Genomic DNA, 16,191 nt, shown 5'->3' on the forward strand with positions numbered 1-16,191 from the left:
ACGTGTCCCCAGCCAGACTGTGCCACACAGACCCCTTTTCTGGCAGCTCTGGGATCTGTGCCACATGCAGCGCAGATCCCAGACCAGTTGGTGCAGGCACTGGAACTCATATAGTGGAGGAAGAGTCCCAGATCTGCTGGGGTAGGCATAGTCCAGATGGGGGTATGTAGATCACAGACCAGCCAGAGCAGACGTCATGGTGCATGTTCCAGGCCCTGCCTGTGGGTCTCCCTCCACCCAGGGGCCATGTGTTTGACACCCCTGTGTTAAACTGTCACCTTACAGGGGCAGCAGCCTTGCAAATCAAGGGAAGGAGGTGTGCACAAGCCTGACCTGCCTCGCGGGCCAGCCCTGCAGCACTCGCCCAGCCTGCAAAGGCTGAATGAATTTGACAGCCCTGCCGCACCATCATTACCTTTGGGAATAAGGTCCCTTCGCCGCAAGGTCCTCACCCCACAACAACCATCAGAGCGGTCTCCGTTTCCAAACAGCAGCTCCTTTCTACAAACGAGACGTAAAGGGATTAGCATCAAGCTCCAGCAAATAATCGCATCGAAGGGGATGCTGGGGTGACGCCGGGCGGGGTAGGACACAAATCGGCTTTCCCACGACCTGCGGCTGCCGTGGAGGACTCATGGCGGGGCTGAAAACAAGGCTGCGAGGAGGGCGACGACCCAACGCAGGCAGGAGCCGATGAGGTGCGCGGGCGCTGCGGCAAAGCGCGGGCTCAGGCAGTGCTGCGAGAGGAGCCTCAGGCTCCGGTCCCCGACCAGCGGCAAGTCCCTGCTGCTGTCACCCGGGTCCCGGGACCCAGCCCCCGGCCCCGGCAAGGACCCACCCGCCGGCCCAGGCGGGCATGTCCCGGGCAGCCCGTGAGGCAGCGGCGAGCCCCGCCCCGGCTTGGTGGTTGCTGCCGCGGCGCAGGAGGAGGTTACAGGCGCCCACGACCCCGCGCCGCCATCTTGGGGACCGTTGTCATAGCACTTCAATAACCAACTCGTCCCCGCGCTTCAGAAGACGGAAGCGGAAGCAGAAACGGTAGCGCGCGGGGCACCACGAGAGATGTAGTTTGGCAACGCCGTTGTACGGCCGCGGGGGTGGGGGTTGGGTTGTACCATGTCACTGGGGGGAGAGGGAGGAACTGCCCTATTGCAACCCGAGCTGTTTATCCTACAGCTTCCCGTGTAAGGACATCGCGAACAAGCCCTGGCGGAAATACGCTGGAAAAAATACTCCGCCTTCCAAATGTTCCTTCCCAATGATTATCCTTCCCCCCACCTCCCTCTTCCTCATGGTAGCGCCGGAAGAGCTTTGTTCGTCCTACTCACAACCCCGTCCCCGCCTGGGGCTGCTACGAGTGCTGGGAGACCTGGGACCGCTGTCTGCGCATGCGCAGAACTCGTAGGCGAGGAGCGGTGCCGAGGCCTGGAACAGGTGGGGGAGGGGGAGAGCGGACGCTACCACCTCCGCCCTCAGCATGGACCGGGCCGCGGTGGCCAAGATGGGAGCGGTGGCCAGCGCCAGCGTGTGCGCCCTGCTGGGCGGGGTGGTGCTGGCGCAGTACATCTTCGCCGTCAAGAAGCGGACGGGCAGGAAGACGAAGATCATAGAGATGGTACGTTCCGGCGGGTTGGCCCCGCCCCCCAGCGTCCAGGCCCCCACGACGCTCCTGGCAGGGGTGTGGGGACAGCTGTGCTGGGGATTCCGTGCTGTGGACAGGACGTGGTCCATCATCATGCCCATGGGGCAGCTGGACTTGAACTTGCCCCAGGGCCTGGAGCAGGGATCCTCAGCCAGGGATGCTTGCAAGAGCGTGGTCACACGATGAGGGCACGGCCAGGTGGGCGAGCCTGGTTGACTTTGTGTGGGCACCCGCGGGGTAAAACCCCTGCAGACCTGCCCTGCTCCCAGTCCTTGGCCGCCTCACGCTCAGATTATTCAGTGTCCAGGAAAAAGTGAATGCTTAGACCTGGCACGTTCCCATGGTGTCTCGAGTCTCCCAAGGTTGAGGACCCCTAGTCTCCACATTCACAAGGGTGGTTTGTGGTCTGGGTGACCAGCTCAGCCCAGGTGGAAGGCAGGGAAGATTTGTACTGTATAGACTAACTAGATCAGTGGTTCCCAATCTGTGGTACACAGACAACCTGTCAGTGGTACACGTTAACAGATTTATTATAATTATCTGACAAAAATTTGCTCGTGGTAATTAAGTTTGATGCACAATCTGTCAGCGTTTGGGAACCACTGAACTAGATGGATACGCATGTACGCAGACACCAATGTATGTATTTTGGCCAAAGCCAAACCAGGCAGGAAGCATCTGAACCCCAAGGCCTCTGGGCCTGGGGCTTCTATGTAGGAGGCCTGCCCGTATCTGGGAAGTCCATTTCTGGATTGGGAAGAGTATTTGAAGCCCAAAACCAGCAGGTCTGGGAGGGGAGGATATTTGCCCTGTGGCAGAGCCACCCAGTCTTGACAGTGGACTTCTGCTCAGTCAAATTTTGGAACTTGACTATTGGACTTCGAATTTGGAACTGATCTGGCCTTGACAAAGAGATTTTTAAAAAAAGGATATTTATACCTGTACATACATGTTGCACAAACTTTTGTACATGGCAATTGCAAGGGGTGCAGCAGGACTGTGCATTTATTCCTCTTGCGTATGCAAATAACACACACCTGCTAAATAACACACACCTGCTTGCTCAATAATGTGGGTCCAAGGAGAAAAATCCACCCTATGTTCTTGGTAATCTCCTGAGCCATCAATGGAAAATGTTTAAATGGCACCTGTGACACATAAAATTACCTTTTTTTTTCCCCCCCCTTCCTCTTCCTCCAGCAGCTGCTTAGATGCATGGAGAGACTGAGCTGTAGGTGCGGATAGCAAGTAGAGCTGAAATAGCCTTATTGCAACTGTAAATTAACTTTTTCAGCAAAGTAAATTATGCGTTTTCTGGTGGGACTGCTGAAGTTTACAGAACTATCAAAGGGCCTTAACTTTCAAAGCATCACATTTTGCAAACCTCTCAACGGGATCTTAACCTCACTTGTCCAGATAGTCATATCAAGTTCAGTTAATTTGTGCCTTCAGTTAAACATGTCCCAAGTGTCTGTCACATTAGTGATTAATATTGTATTTATATTGCTGATTCCATAAGCTCTGTCGTAACTGGAAACTACATATTGCCTTGCCTTCATTAACATTGTACTTTTAGTTAGCAACTTGAGTTAAGAACATACCATTGCTTCCTGCTGAGGACCAGATTTGCATGGCATAATATTTGTCACATGGAAAATCAGAAAAAAAAAAAAAAAGATTTGCATTAAAAAGTTATTAATTGTTTTTTATATGCATTTGGCCAAGCTTTTCAAATATTGGAGCCTAACTGTGGGCTCCAAAGCTTACATGAGATTTAGAAAGCATCTAACTGATTTAAAAACACAAATTTAATTGTTTTCAAACTGCAAAAATGTGATGGAAAGTATGGCCTTCTTGAAGCATTTTGGCTTTCTTGAAACATAGACGTTTAGTGTGTTAAAAGATTGCTTTGGTTGTTTTGTTTAAATCGTTGTGGTCTCAATGTAGTGATGTTCATGATGCCATAAGCCTGTCTTTTCCTGCATGGACGAACATTTTAATTGTCAGACTTAATATGAGAACATTGGAATACAAATTTCAAAGTTCTCACAACCAAGTAACAAGTAAAAAAAAAAAAAAAAATCCGGTTTAGTGCTATAAGAATATAATTGGACAGAAGTGAAGGCCTAGCAACATGTGCTTTGTTTTTGCAATTAAAAAAAAAATTATGTGAACTCTTAAATCATATTTTTTATTTACTCTCTCTAACAAATTATTTAAAATGCCATTATGGAAATACACATGGATTCTCAGTTTCAAGCCAAGGAGGTACCCCTGAAGGTGTAAGGCCATCTTCAGCTACACACGAATACAAGAGTATCTGTTGATTTTGTGAAGAAATTAGCTGTGCACCTTATTCTACTATTTTAAAGGTGTAAGTACAGGTCAGGAAGGGAGCCCTGATTAGTGGAGACTCCACTCATTACAAGTTTGCCTTCCTTTTCTCTTCAAAGGAACCATAAAAAATGCATTTCACTTTTATACATGGGATTGACCTCTAATCAGACATATGACTATCTTTACTTTTGTACTTGCAGAATTTGTGTGTTCAGTAAAAATATCAAGACAAAATTGCTAGGGCTTTTATTTTATTTTTGGGGGGGTTAACTAAATTTTGGGTCCCTTTCTCAATTGTTTTTTGATCCTCCTATGGAATTTTATAAGGGCAACAAGTGTTAAAGCTTTTTATTTGTAGGTATCAAGTTGGGTAGAGGGAAAATAAGCGATTTTTCTTAGTTACGCCCACTTTTTCAAGTTCAATTTTATACAGTGTAAACATATCAGCTGGGATTCAGGTTTTCCATTTGCTGCGGAAAAGCATGGATTTTCTCCTTTAAAAGGGAAAAGCGCAGAAAATGCGGGTTTCCCCTTGCAGGCTAGTAGAGTTCCAGTGTGCGAGAACCTGTTTGGGACTAGGCAAAGCAGGAGGACACTGATTGGACACATTGGGTGCCACATGTATGACACAGCTCCCCCAGCTGCCTGAAAGTAAGCCTTCAGAGGGGTTGGGGGGAGACGTAGAAGCAGCAGCTCACACTGAACCCCCTGTGAGGGAGGGATTGGAGTAGCGTTGGGGCTGGCGGGGAGGGGAGAGCTGTCCAGCTGCTGTGGTATGCAGGGGCTGGGATGGGAATACACTGCTGTGGGCCCCAGCCAGGGAGTAGGACAGCCATGGGCAGCTGGTCTGGGGAGGGCTGGTGGAGGGGCCAGTTCCCTGCCTCTGCGTACACTCCCAGAGAGGTGTTGGGCACCATAGGTGATGCGTCAGATGGGTACAGGAGGGTCCTTTCCCCCCACCTTCCTCTCAGATCTCTGCACCCACAATGAGACACAGGGCTGCAGCCTGGCCAGACGGGCACCATGCTGCCTCCATGGCCAAGCAGGCAGAACTCCACACAGGAAGGCGGAGCAGGGCAGTGAGACTTGCTGCTGCTGCTGTTGCCACCATCAGGTCCCTTGCATCAGCTGCACCTCCATGGAATAACACTGTGCCGCCAGCAGCATGAGGAGTATCAGATGGAGGAGCTGCGCTGCCCTCACCTCCTCCCACAGCCAGCCGCTTGCATGCCAGGCTGCAGCTGTACCCTGGAGGGGAAGTGATGGGGGCAGCGTGAGCAGCCTGAGGGGAGTGGCCAGGCCATGGCAGCAGGATAGAGCCACAGGCCCCCTGCATGAGCACCTTGTGGGTGGGAGGTGGTAAAGGCAGCATGCTTCCCCTTCTATCCACCCCCAATTGATACTCCTCATGCTGCTGGCAGTGCAGCGTTACTCTGTAGCAGCGTGACTGGGGTGGGAGTCACGGCAGTGGCAGGAGCAGCAATGAGTCTCAACTTCTGGGCCACGGAAGCAGCCCTGTGCCAATTTGGCCAAGGTGCAGCCTTGTACCCAGCTGCGGGTGCACAAATCTGGAGAGGACACACTATCCCACTCCCTTCACCCTTGACACATTGCATATAGTTAGGCACCCCCTATCCCAAACACTGGGAGCTGAGGCCTGATTGCAGGGGGCACTGGCTTATTATTATGCCTCTTCATAAATCCAAGCAGTACCTACACCTTGAATTCTATGCCAGGTTTTGGTCCCCACACCTCAGAAAAGATGTAGAAGTATTAGGGAAGGTATAGAGCAGGGCAACAAGGTAATAAAAAGCATGGAGGGGTTTCCATATGAGGAGCATATGGAACTAGGAGGCTAAGGAGGCTAGGCCTAGTCAATTTAGAAAAGAGATGCTTCAGGGGAGACCTGATAAGGGTTTACATAATACTGAATAGTGAAGAGAAGAAACTAGGGATTTATTATTTACTATTTCTCACAATACAAGGACTAGGCAGTCATAAAGCGAAACTAGCAGATAATAAGTTTAAAACTGAAAAAGGAAGGGTTTTTTTTTCACACACTGTGTAATTAAGGTGTGAAACTCATTGCCACAAGATGTTGTGGAAGCTGACAGTTTAACCAGATTCAAAAAGGGATTAGACACATTCTTGGAGGAAATGTGCATCACTAGCTATTGAGCACAGGAGTGGGGGGTGCAGCCTCTGAATCAGAACTTCCTAGATCTTAAGTGCTGGAGGTTGCAAGTAAGAGGAATGGTAGAAAAACCCTGGTCATTACCCTGTTCAGTCTTCCTTTCTGCATCCAGTGTCTGGCACTGTGACACAAGATGTTGGGCAAGAGGACCCTGTGGTCTGACTCAGTAAATGGCAGTTTTTATGTTCTTATGTTTCTAGTACTGTCGGTGCAAGAACTGTTGCTTTGACTGGTGTTATTGCTGATAATTATTATTAGTATTATTGCTGATTAATCCAACCAACAAAATTCTTAGTTCATTAGCTGGAAGGCCCATCTTTGCTACCATAATTGGCATTTTCAGTAAAAGTTCAACATAGCTCGCAGGTACACACCATGCGTATTATGAAAGAAAATGCTGTGGCTTGTATTTTAGTTGTACTGAGATCTAATAACTTTTTCTCTACAGACTAAAATAGTGAGATCATATTATTTCAAGCCAAAATATTTCTCCTGTCTGAATAAGCTTAAGTGGCTAGAGATAGCTTCTTTAAACACATTCAGTTTGTTCAAATACATTCTATCATACTGTATTAAATATCTTCCCTGTCCAATTGAGGTTGGATACAGCCGTCAACACTGATAGCACCATGTGTGTTTCTGTGGTTTTAGACCAGGAGTAGGCAAAATACAGTCTGTGGGCCATATTCAGCCCATCAAGCAATTTCATCTGACCCGTGGACACCCACCAACTAATTGTAATTCTGCTCGGCTTCCCTGTGTCTTGCTTGCTCTGTGCACCAGAAAGAGAAGCGGTAGGGGGGAAGAGGGAGTTGCAGCTGGGCGGGAGTGTGGAACATGGGGGTGGCAGCAGCGCGGAGCCTGTACCCAGGGGGGTGGCAGGAGTGCAGAGCTCAGGTGGTTGGCAGGCTGTGGGGACCCCCCCACACATTTCCCCCCCCATGGCACACAGCCCCTGCCACCAGCAGCGGGTGCTTGGGACACTCATGGCCTGCGCAGGTGCTTGTCAACAGCAGCATGTGGCAAGGAGGCAGCCAGGCTGGCCTGCCTCTCACCCAGGACTCCACATGGCATACGAGCTGGCTGGGGCTCCATCGCACAGGACTTCCCTCAGTGGTACATGAGTGCTGGGAGCTGCACATGCACTGCATGGAGCCCTGCGTGATGGAGGCAGGCTGGCCTGGCTGCACTCCCTGCCACCACGTGCAGCACTGGCTGGAGCCACGCGCCACCGGGCAGCAGTGCCTGCATGAACCATGAGTACCCCATGCGCCGCCACCTGCTGCAGCTGCCACCGGTGGTGGGGGCTGTGCACCATGGGGGGGAGTCTGTGGGAACTCCCCACATGTCCCCACCCTCCTTCACACCCCACAAATGCCGCACACCCACACCCTGTCCACACAACCTCCCACATATACAAACACCCTCCTATTGCCCCCCCACACACAGCCATACCCCCACAACGCCCCCTCCCCCACAATATACAAGACCAAGCCTTTATTTTTGAGTTATTATGCAATCACCTTTATATACAGTATGCAAACACAAATCATGGCAAAAATATTTTTTGTAATAAAATGAAAACATGTTTTAGTAGGTGTTTGACTTAGTATATGGGGGGGGGTTTCTGGTTCCAAGCTGGCACTCTCCCCTCCCAAAAGGAGTACTGCCAGGGGGCAAGGGAAGGGACTTCCGGTGGCCAAGGTCAGGGGTTAGGGGCAAGACTTCCAGTCCCAAGATGACAACCAAGGCACGGGGCATGTGTCAAGGGGTGAGACTACCCTTGCGGTTCTCAACAGGTCACTAAAACGCATTAAGTGGCCCTCTAGCCGAAATAATTGCCCACCCCTGTTTTAGACAGATGTGAGAATTGAATCGCTGTTGTTAAATACAGTAGTGAAAAAGTGATGGTGGTAGCCATAATGGTTCACGAGTTATGCGAGAGGCGGGGATTTCTTAGGATGATCTCTTTCCGTGGACCATTACATAGGGAATGTCTTCTATTCAAAAGCTTATCTTCATCCTAACTGCATAGTTGGTCAGCTGAAAGGTATCACCCTAAGAAGTCCTTGCCTCGCGTATCCTTGAATAGTAATACAAGCTGTTACATCTTCATGATTTTGAAGCAAAATCACTCTAACTCTGCTTCATTCAGGGTTAAAGTTAAGGCTCACTTTTCTGGCAGGGTCATTTAACTGTTACAGCATAGGAGCTGCTGCAAGCTCCAAAGCTCCCTCTTAAAGCAGCTACAAATGTGTTTGTCCATACCCTTTCTTTTCATCAAAAGGCACAGCTGCTTCTGAGTTCTTGGGTTAGCCTGGTGTTTCTTTGTTAGTTTCATTTGATGTCAGTAAATAGTGCACCTCAGTGCCATAGAATCATGCTATGCTGTTCTGCTTTGTAACCCCTCTTGTACAGCACTCTTCAAAGTAGCCCTGGCTTCAGGATAGGTATGGAAATATTTCTTCTGCAGTAGTGGGAAAAGAAAGAAATGTGACTTGATCTGTATTTTTAAGACTTACTTGGAGGCCTTTTAAAAGGGACAGAGGTTTGGCTGATTTAAAATAGTACTTATCACTAAAACATAAATATCAGGAAAAAAGAAGCTGCAATTTGATTTTAAAATGTCACAGGTGAAATGAAAAGCATAATGGATAGTTCAGTTAGAAGTTATGAACTGTGGAAGGAAAGAAGAGTAGACGTTTGGGATTTTTTGTTATGTTAGGCATTTAGTTGTTTTTAGCAGGAGGTTATTATTACCTTTACTGTATTTTGTAATTTTTAATCCCATTTGCTTTACATTTGGATAATTATTAAAACAGTACATGTATTCTGTTGCCAAAACAAATCTGTATGTAGCGTTTGCCTAAACACAGATTCTCAGTGGGATTGGATACTTGAGTCTTTTTTAAATCACCAGGAATTGGGCATCAAAGTAGGAGTCCCATGCCTAAATAGGGCTTTGAAGATTTGGATTTGAGTTCTTCCGTTTCTGTTTGTCAGGATTTGAGCCTGTCTTTCTGGTAATACCAGAGTATAGCAAGAAGTTGCATCAAGCATAACTATAAATTCAAACATGATGAGTATAGAAGAAAATTAAGAAGAAAAATAATTTAAAATCCAATGACAAGTTACAGGATCTGAGCTATGATCCTGTTTTAACCGTACCAATGAGACTCGCCTTCAGATATCAAACTGACCATCTGTAATATAAACTGAAATTCAGAATTACGTTATCAAGAATTCCTGAAGTATAATGCAAAGTGCAGTGGAAACTATATATTTTTTAGAATATGAAAATGTTTCACTATAAATATGAAGGTTAAATAGCCATATGGTATTTGTAGTGAGTGAATTCTGAAGAACAAAACATTTAGCCTGGTACATAGCATTTAGTCCAGTGTTTGTTTGTTTTTTCCATAATGTATTGCCTTGTTTAAAGTTGTGATCTTGGAGTCAGAAGGCATTAATGTATCATTCACCATGCAGGTATTACAGATATTTGTTTGTTTCATCTTTATAAAATATATTCTTGTTTATGTATATTTATATTGGGGTTTTATGTTATGGACAAAGTATCACTCTTTTCTAAGAGGGAGAGAAGAGGATTTGATATAAAAATATTTATCCAGTACATGAAATATTTATTTATTTACCATGACGGTGCTGCCTCCCAATTGGTTTTGTAGTGAGTTTTCCACAGATCAAGCTGCAACTCTTACATGACAAAAATATAACTGCATGCAGAGTAACTTGAAAGGTAGCAGTAAAGTGTCTATTGTAAATTTTAAAGGGAAGCTAATAATTAACTGGATTCTTGAAGTAGCTTCTCTGATAAAGATAACTTTGTAGGTTTTTATGAAAGTGCTGAATTCCAAGTACATTAGCTAAATTACTAGAGCAGGATGATGGTCAGAATTGTTACAATATAGGTGTCTCCCAATTATATTACAGGACTTGCTTTTGCCTTTGCAGGCCAGATCATGTCATAATCATGTTCTAAAACATGAAAGCTCTCTTTTATAACTGTAACAAAGATAGCGTGTGATGGTTTTAGATGGGGATCATCCTGCTTAGAGCAGGGGGTTAGACTAAGTGCTTCCTGAGATTCCTTCAAGCCCTGTTTTTTTTTTCTATATTATATCATTTACATTTAATTCATCACTGTTTTAAAGCTAGCGTAGGTTTAATTGTTTTGTTTTTTAACATTATAAAAATATTACTGGTCAGGAAATAAACAAGTGTGTGCTACAGGTTTCTTTTGATCATTTCCTTGCTTGAAATGATGAGAAACGCACTACATCTGGTTAAATTATTTTTCCTCATTTCATTTGTAATTCTTCTGGTTTAAAAATGTCATCAGTTCTTTTTTTTTTACAGAAATTTGGGAGAATGGTGGTGTTTTTCTTTGCACTAGCAAAGGAGGAGGGGAAGAAAGGCACTGCTTATCTGAAAAAGGCTAGTATCCTATTTTCCTGTTTTATTAGTGACTGCAACAAAAAAAAACTTAGATGGTTAAAAGTCAATTGAAAACATTCAGTTTGAAAGCCAAATGCTTTCAAATTGTTTGTTTGTTTGTTTACAAAATTTGTCCACATTCAGGAAATACATTTATTGGTCCGTGGGTCTTGTGTTTTTAAGTAACTGAAGGAGAAAAGTGCATTTTTGCAATGTTAGACATAGTCCTAGGGGAGAGCACTTAACAAATAGAGAACGAGCAAGGTAATAAAATGAAAAAAAATACAGGTTATTCCATGACCTTGAGAACAAATAATTTTACCATACAGGTACACACCATGTGTTTGCATCAAAAAATATTATATTATTTGTCAAGAAAGGATGCAGTTTTGGCAAGCAAAAAGCAATAATGTTATACCACTTTACTATATTTTCTTTATGCTATTAGTTGAATCTTCTCTTAGTGTAGTATGGTATTTAAACTATGCTTTTATGTATTTCATTTACATTATTTACTATAGAAACAGTGATGTCACACTGGTATGAATAGAATTTGATTACCTCAACAAGTTCTGAAGGAAGTAAAGGTATTTGTAATTTGCAGGTATATGACACCTACGCTTCAAGAATATCAACATTTTTTTAATGCAGAGTAATACGTGAAACTGCATAACGCTTCTTGAGGTAAATAAGTATTGTCCCATTTTATAAACAGATAAAATTAAAGCAGCGGAGGAGTGATTTGCCCAAAGTCATACAGGGGGACAGGGGCTCTTGGGCTGGAATAATGTTGGAAAACAGCATTTTAGATTTACTCACTCTGACTGTCACAACCAAGATGCCAGGAGTGTTGTAACCCCGAGAGATGCCCAAAATGATGGTGAATTTAAGAGGGGCAGCATTGTAAATGGAGAAATGCTACCACAGCAGGACACTGTTTATAGTGATTGGGAGAAAACTTATCCTAAGAATTAATGTTGAGCCTTCTGATCAAGGTATGACTCTTAGACCTTTCATGTCACTGAGGAAAAGAGTATTAGCAGAATGGTTTTAAAATGTAAATATAGCTTATCTGGAGATGAGACCTAAGCACTTTAGGAACCATGTTTAAAACTACGTTCTCAGCTTGTACATTCGCTTTACTCTTTTCAGTAACACATTCCCAAATACAAGCATTTCTAAAACAAGGTGGCATTGCCTATAGATTTTTCCAAGGTTATTATTTATCTATTGTATATAATATAGTATGTTTTCTAAACTGGTTTAAACCAATTAGGGGAGGAGAGACAGACTATTTAAACTGTGTTTAACTCTAAAGACCAGGGTGCAGGGCAGTTGACCGGAGGTCGGGGTACCTTAATAATTGGACTGAGTCCAGAAAGCCAGGAGTTCAGAGCTGGAGCTGCAAGGCAAAGACTCAACAGCAGAGTCAGGGTCAAGACAGTATGAAAGGATCAAAACTGGGAGGTCCAGGATAGAATCAGGAATACATAAGTCAGGTAAGGAGATCCACAGAAGAGGTACTAAAAATACTGTTGCAAGGATAAGGCTTCGCTGGGAGTGGAAGGGTTTTACAGCCTTCCCATCAGGGCCCTGCAGCTCCCATTGGCCCTCCCAGGTCAACTTATTAGGGACCTTTAAGAAGAGCCCAGGGTGGGATGGAGCAGGTGTGCACCTAGCTGCCTGGTGGAGCTGCAGCCTAGTCATAAGAACATAAGTGCTATCCTGGGACAGACCAATAGTCAAGTCTGACAGTGGCAAAAGTGGATGTTATAGATATGGATATCTCTAAAGCAGTCTGTCCTCTGTTTAATACCCTTTCTGCTATCCACCATGATGGGTTTAGAGATGCCAGAGAAAACATCTCCAACCATTCCATTCAATAGTCATTAATAGATCTATCATCCATCAATTTATCCAGTCCTTTTTTTTTTTTTTTTTTTTTTTTTTTTTTTTTTTTTTGAACCTCCTTATGCTGTCTTGCCTGATCCTTTTGCCTGAAGGTACCATGAGTCAGGTTTTGAATCCTTGGGGTCAAGACAGTACATGTTTTTGCTACAACTGTACCTAGAAGTCAGAGCAAGAATTTAAAATATCAGATTTTCTGCTTCCAGGATCTAGAGTCCAGCAGGGCTGCTGTCACGGGTTTGTAACAAGTTCAAAAGGAAAAGAAAAAGGTGGCCTCAAAAGAAAATGTTAAAGTTGTGGTCTTTCTCTAAAACAGGTACAGAACTACAGTTTTTCATGTATAGTAAGTACAGGATTTTATCTACTCCAATTAACTGATGCTTCACTCTCTGAAACTGGCCAAGCTTTTTCCTCCTTCCCCTTTCTGTTCCTTCCCTTTTGTTTTAAAGTACAGCCTCTGAAAAAGACTGGGAGCGTTAGCGGTATGGGAGGGTTAATGCAATCCCTGGCACTGAGTGAGTTTTTTTGAAAACTGATTTATGCTGGTGTTATTAGTTATCAATAAAATGTGCTGATGAACAGCAGCTGCAATTTGAGCTCCAAGTAGTAAAGGTCAGGATTCAGTGCATCCTAGTAGACATAGTCTTGAAAGAGCATTAAGCAGCTGCAGCTTGTTTACTAGTGATTTTGATAAAGAGAATAGGGGAGAGTCTCTACTCAAGAATAAAGCTGTTTTCCAATGGTTGATTGTACTCTGCAGCTTTTTCTTTTTCCTTTTTTTTTAAATACCCTAAAAGTCCTGGACCTGACATGCCATTCTGTTCTCATAAAGTAATCTTCATAGTAGAAATTGATCATCACTTGAAGTATAATATAAACAGCTGAATTAGTTCTAGCTGCAGGTAAAAGCAGATAGCAGATATTGGAAGTATTTAATATGTTACTGTTAAATATTCAAACAGTAATGTGTTAAATGGAAATAATTCTAGGCATAAACCATCACATTTCAAATGTTTCTTGTTGCAGTTGCATTGTAAAATCCTATATTTAAGGGGTCTGAAACTCAACAGGGGCCCCAGACTAGATTTGGATAGTCAGGCTCCTCACAATCAAATCTAGCCTGGGACACAAAGGTGGTTGCTTTGGCCACCGTGGCAGAGAGGGATCTGGCAGTGGTTGGTTATAAGGTTCTGAAATACTAAATATACAGGTAAGGAAAACAGCAGAGTTGAAGGAAGCAACACAACTTAGGTGTTTCAATAAATGCCCATTTTTAAAAAGTTTATAATAAATTCTAAATATCTATAAATTTTGGCATTTGGAAAATCAGAGCTCCCCCAGCCTTTTACTCACCAGGACACAGGTCCAGCTGCTGCTGTCCCCTCTGCTGTTTTATGGCACTGAGCAGCCCTGACATGCCAGTTCCCTACCCCCCATTCCCAAGCCTCAGCCCTGTTGATGCCCCTCACTCCTGACCCACTGCCCCCAGGCCCCATCCCCCCAGTAAGTGAGGAAGGGGGTGGGTGTGTGGGGACCAGGGTCAGTGTGTGCACAGGCAGCACATGAGGGGGCATGTGCCTCCCCAGATTTCTGGGCCCACAGCATGACACAGCCAGGCCAGATCAGCTCCAGACAGGAACCGCCTCTTTGGTCCCATGGGCAGGACCCAGCACGGAAGGGAGCATCATGCCACCGTGCCTGCCAAAGTTTAGGCACAGCAGCAACAGTGGCACAGAGTTGTGCCCCCATGCCTGATCTCTGGGCCACAGAGGCGGTTCCTGCCCAGAGCCAGTCTGGCCCACCTGTAGCCCTGTGCCCTGCACCCCAGTGTGGATGAAGAAATCTGAGGGGGTATGTGCCCCACCCTCACTGCATCACCTGTGCTCCCCTGCTGGGTTGCCTGTGCTCCCCCCAAACACATCATTTGTCCCATGCCCCTCCCCACCACCCCTCAACATAGACTTACCTGGAGGGAGTTGCAGGAGCTTCTCTTCACTGCTGGCTGGCTGCCACGTGTATGTGTGCAAGCACCTATGCACATGCCCCGTGTGTCCCACTGCCCCCACCCCAAGTAGCACCTTGTAAGCTGGAACTCTGCCATCCTGCAAGGGGAAACCCATGGTTTCCTGTGTTTTTCCTCCTTTAAAGGAGAAAATCTGCATTTTTCCGCAGCAAACAGAACACCTAGATCCCTGGTCATAAGTCAATTTTCACTAGGCCTACCACCAGTAGAAATGAATTAACCATGTTAGTTAGTTCTCAGTCTACTTCATCAGCTTTAAAGATCTGAAGCCTAGAAGTGTCTGCCCATTCCATTTATTTGAATTGTATGACTGAAGCAAAATGCAATTATCTTCCTCCCTACAGTAGTAGGTGGTGCTTATACTACTTGTCTTGTACAGCATTTCATATGATCCAGGTTGGAGTAGTATCTTTTCACACTCTTTCCGCTTACTGAAGCCCAAGAGAAATAACTGGGCACTTCAGAGAAGTGTCAACAAACCTGATGGGGAATAGGGATACTACAAGATTTTTACTAGATATTAATTAAAAAGAAATACTGGTTTCTTGTTTCACCTGGCCATAGTGCAGTGCAGTGCAGTACACATCAAAAAGCAGCAGATGGGACTAGAGTGAATTTTAAAACCTTATGTAATATGTTGTTTAACTGACAGCTTATGCAGTACGTGCTTCAAGGAAAGATGTACATCTCTGAAAGTAAAATACCATTAAAGAAATGTATAGTTTTTTTTGACACATCACTGTAATTCTTCATACTCTGACACTAGGAAATGTGCAGAAAGTACCAAGTCGGCTGTCTGTCTTCTGTGTGTCTGATGGCTTACATCTTAGATCGGGGTGGGCAATTATTTAGGCTGGAGGGCCACTTAAGGAGTTTTGGTGAATTGTTGTGGGCCGGGGATGGAGGGTGGTGATCTGGCAGGGGATGGGAGGGGCAATCGATCCTATCTGGCCATAGCCCATCTGCCCTTCACCCTCTGCCAGGGGCACTGGACAGAGTGGGCAAGCAGGGTCTCTGTAGAGGCCAGCCAGGACCCCCGCCAGCAGGGCACCTCAGACAGGTGGGGAATGGTATCTGCAAGTGGAACAGGCAGGCGTGGCCAGGATCACAGGGCAGTGACAATTCAGTGTCAGGGCTGGGACCTGGGCCCAGGGCAGAACTACAATCTACTCCCTGTACACCCCTATGACATGTCCTGTTTCTGCAGGCAGGGACATGCACAGAGCAGATCATGCCTCTGTCCTGGGCCCTGGCCTCATGCTGTCACAGCCCCCAGCCCCACCTACCAGTCCCCCTCCCAGACACCACTCCTTCCCTCCTGTGGCCCCATCCCATCTGCCCAGCCAAGTGCACCCTGCCTGCGGTGGTCCTGGGCTGGTCTCCATGGAGACCCTGCCCACTTGATCTACCATGCACCCCCTGTGCCTGGGCTGGGTAGGGTGACTGAGCAGCAGGGCCAAGCTGGTGGTGGTGGCCAGAAGGAGCTGCTTCTACAGGGACTACCGGGAAGCTGAGTCCAACCACTGTGCCACCCCTGCCCTGGCATTGTGCATGGGGGTGGCAAGACCAGCAATATGCTCTATGGCCAGAGCTGTCCCCTGTGCCTGGGCTGGGCAGGAACAAAGGGAC

General features: G+C 45.9%; 2 protein-coding genes across 10 annotated transcripts in view; one reads left to right on the forward strand and one right to left on the reverse strand.

Moving 5' to 3' along the window:
* BBS9 (Bardet-Biedl syndrome 9) overlaps positions 1–1,374 on the reverse strand; it is a 482,129-nt gene extending 480,755 nt beyond the window's left edge. For 2 of the 7 annotated variants that reach the window (XM_090050221.1, XM_090050219.1), the window contains exon 1: positions 416–1,258. The gene's annotated coding sequence lies outside the window, so the exon portion shown is untranslated. Of the gene's footprint in view, positions 1–415; positions 1,266–1,328 lie in introns of those variants that run through there. The other 5 variants (XM_090050217.1, XM_090050216.1, XM_090050215.1 and 2 more) reach the window with 5 other exon arrangements.
* Position 1,375: 1 nt separating this feature from the next.
* Positions 1,376–16,191, forward strand: part of NT5C3A (5'-nucleotidase, cytosolic IIIA) — a 45,649-nt gene continuing 30,833 nt past the window's right edge. The window contains exon 1 of one of the 3 annotated variants that reach the window (XM_090050229.1): positions 1,376–1,589. In XM_090050229.1, coding sequence (XP_089906355.1) covers positions 1,478–1,589 — 112 coding nt within the window. In that variant the 5' untranslated portion in view covers positions 1,376–1,477. Of the gene's footprint in view, positions 1,616–16,191 lie in introns of all 3 variants that reach the window. The other 2 variants (XM_090050224.1, XM_090050228.1) reach the window with 2 other exon arrangements.

This window comes from Crocodylus siamensis, chromosome 5 (genome assembly GCF_052110815.1).
Source record: "Crocodylus siamensis isolate JL-2025a chromosome 5, ASM5211081v1, whole genome shotgun sequence".
In the NCBI taxonomy this organism is placed as follows: domain Eukaryota; kingdom Metazoa; phylum Chordata; order Crocodylia; family Crocodylidae; genus Crocodylus; species Crocodylus siamensis.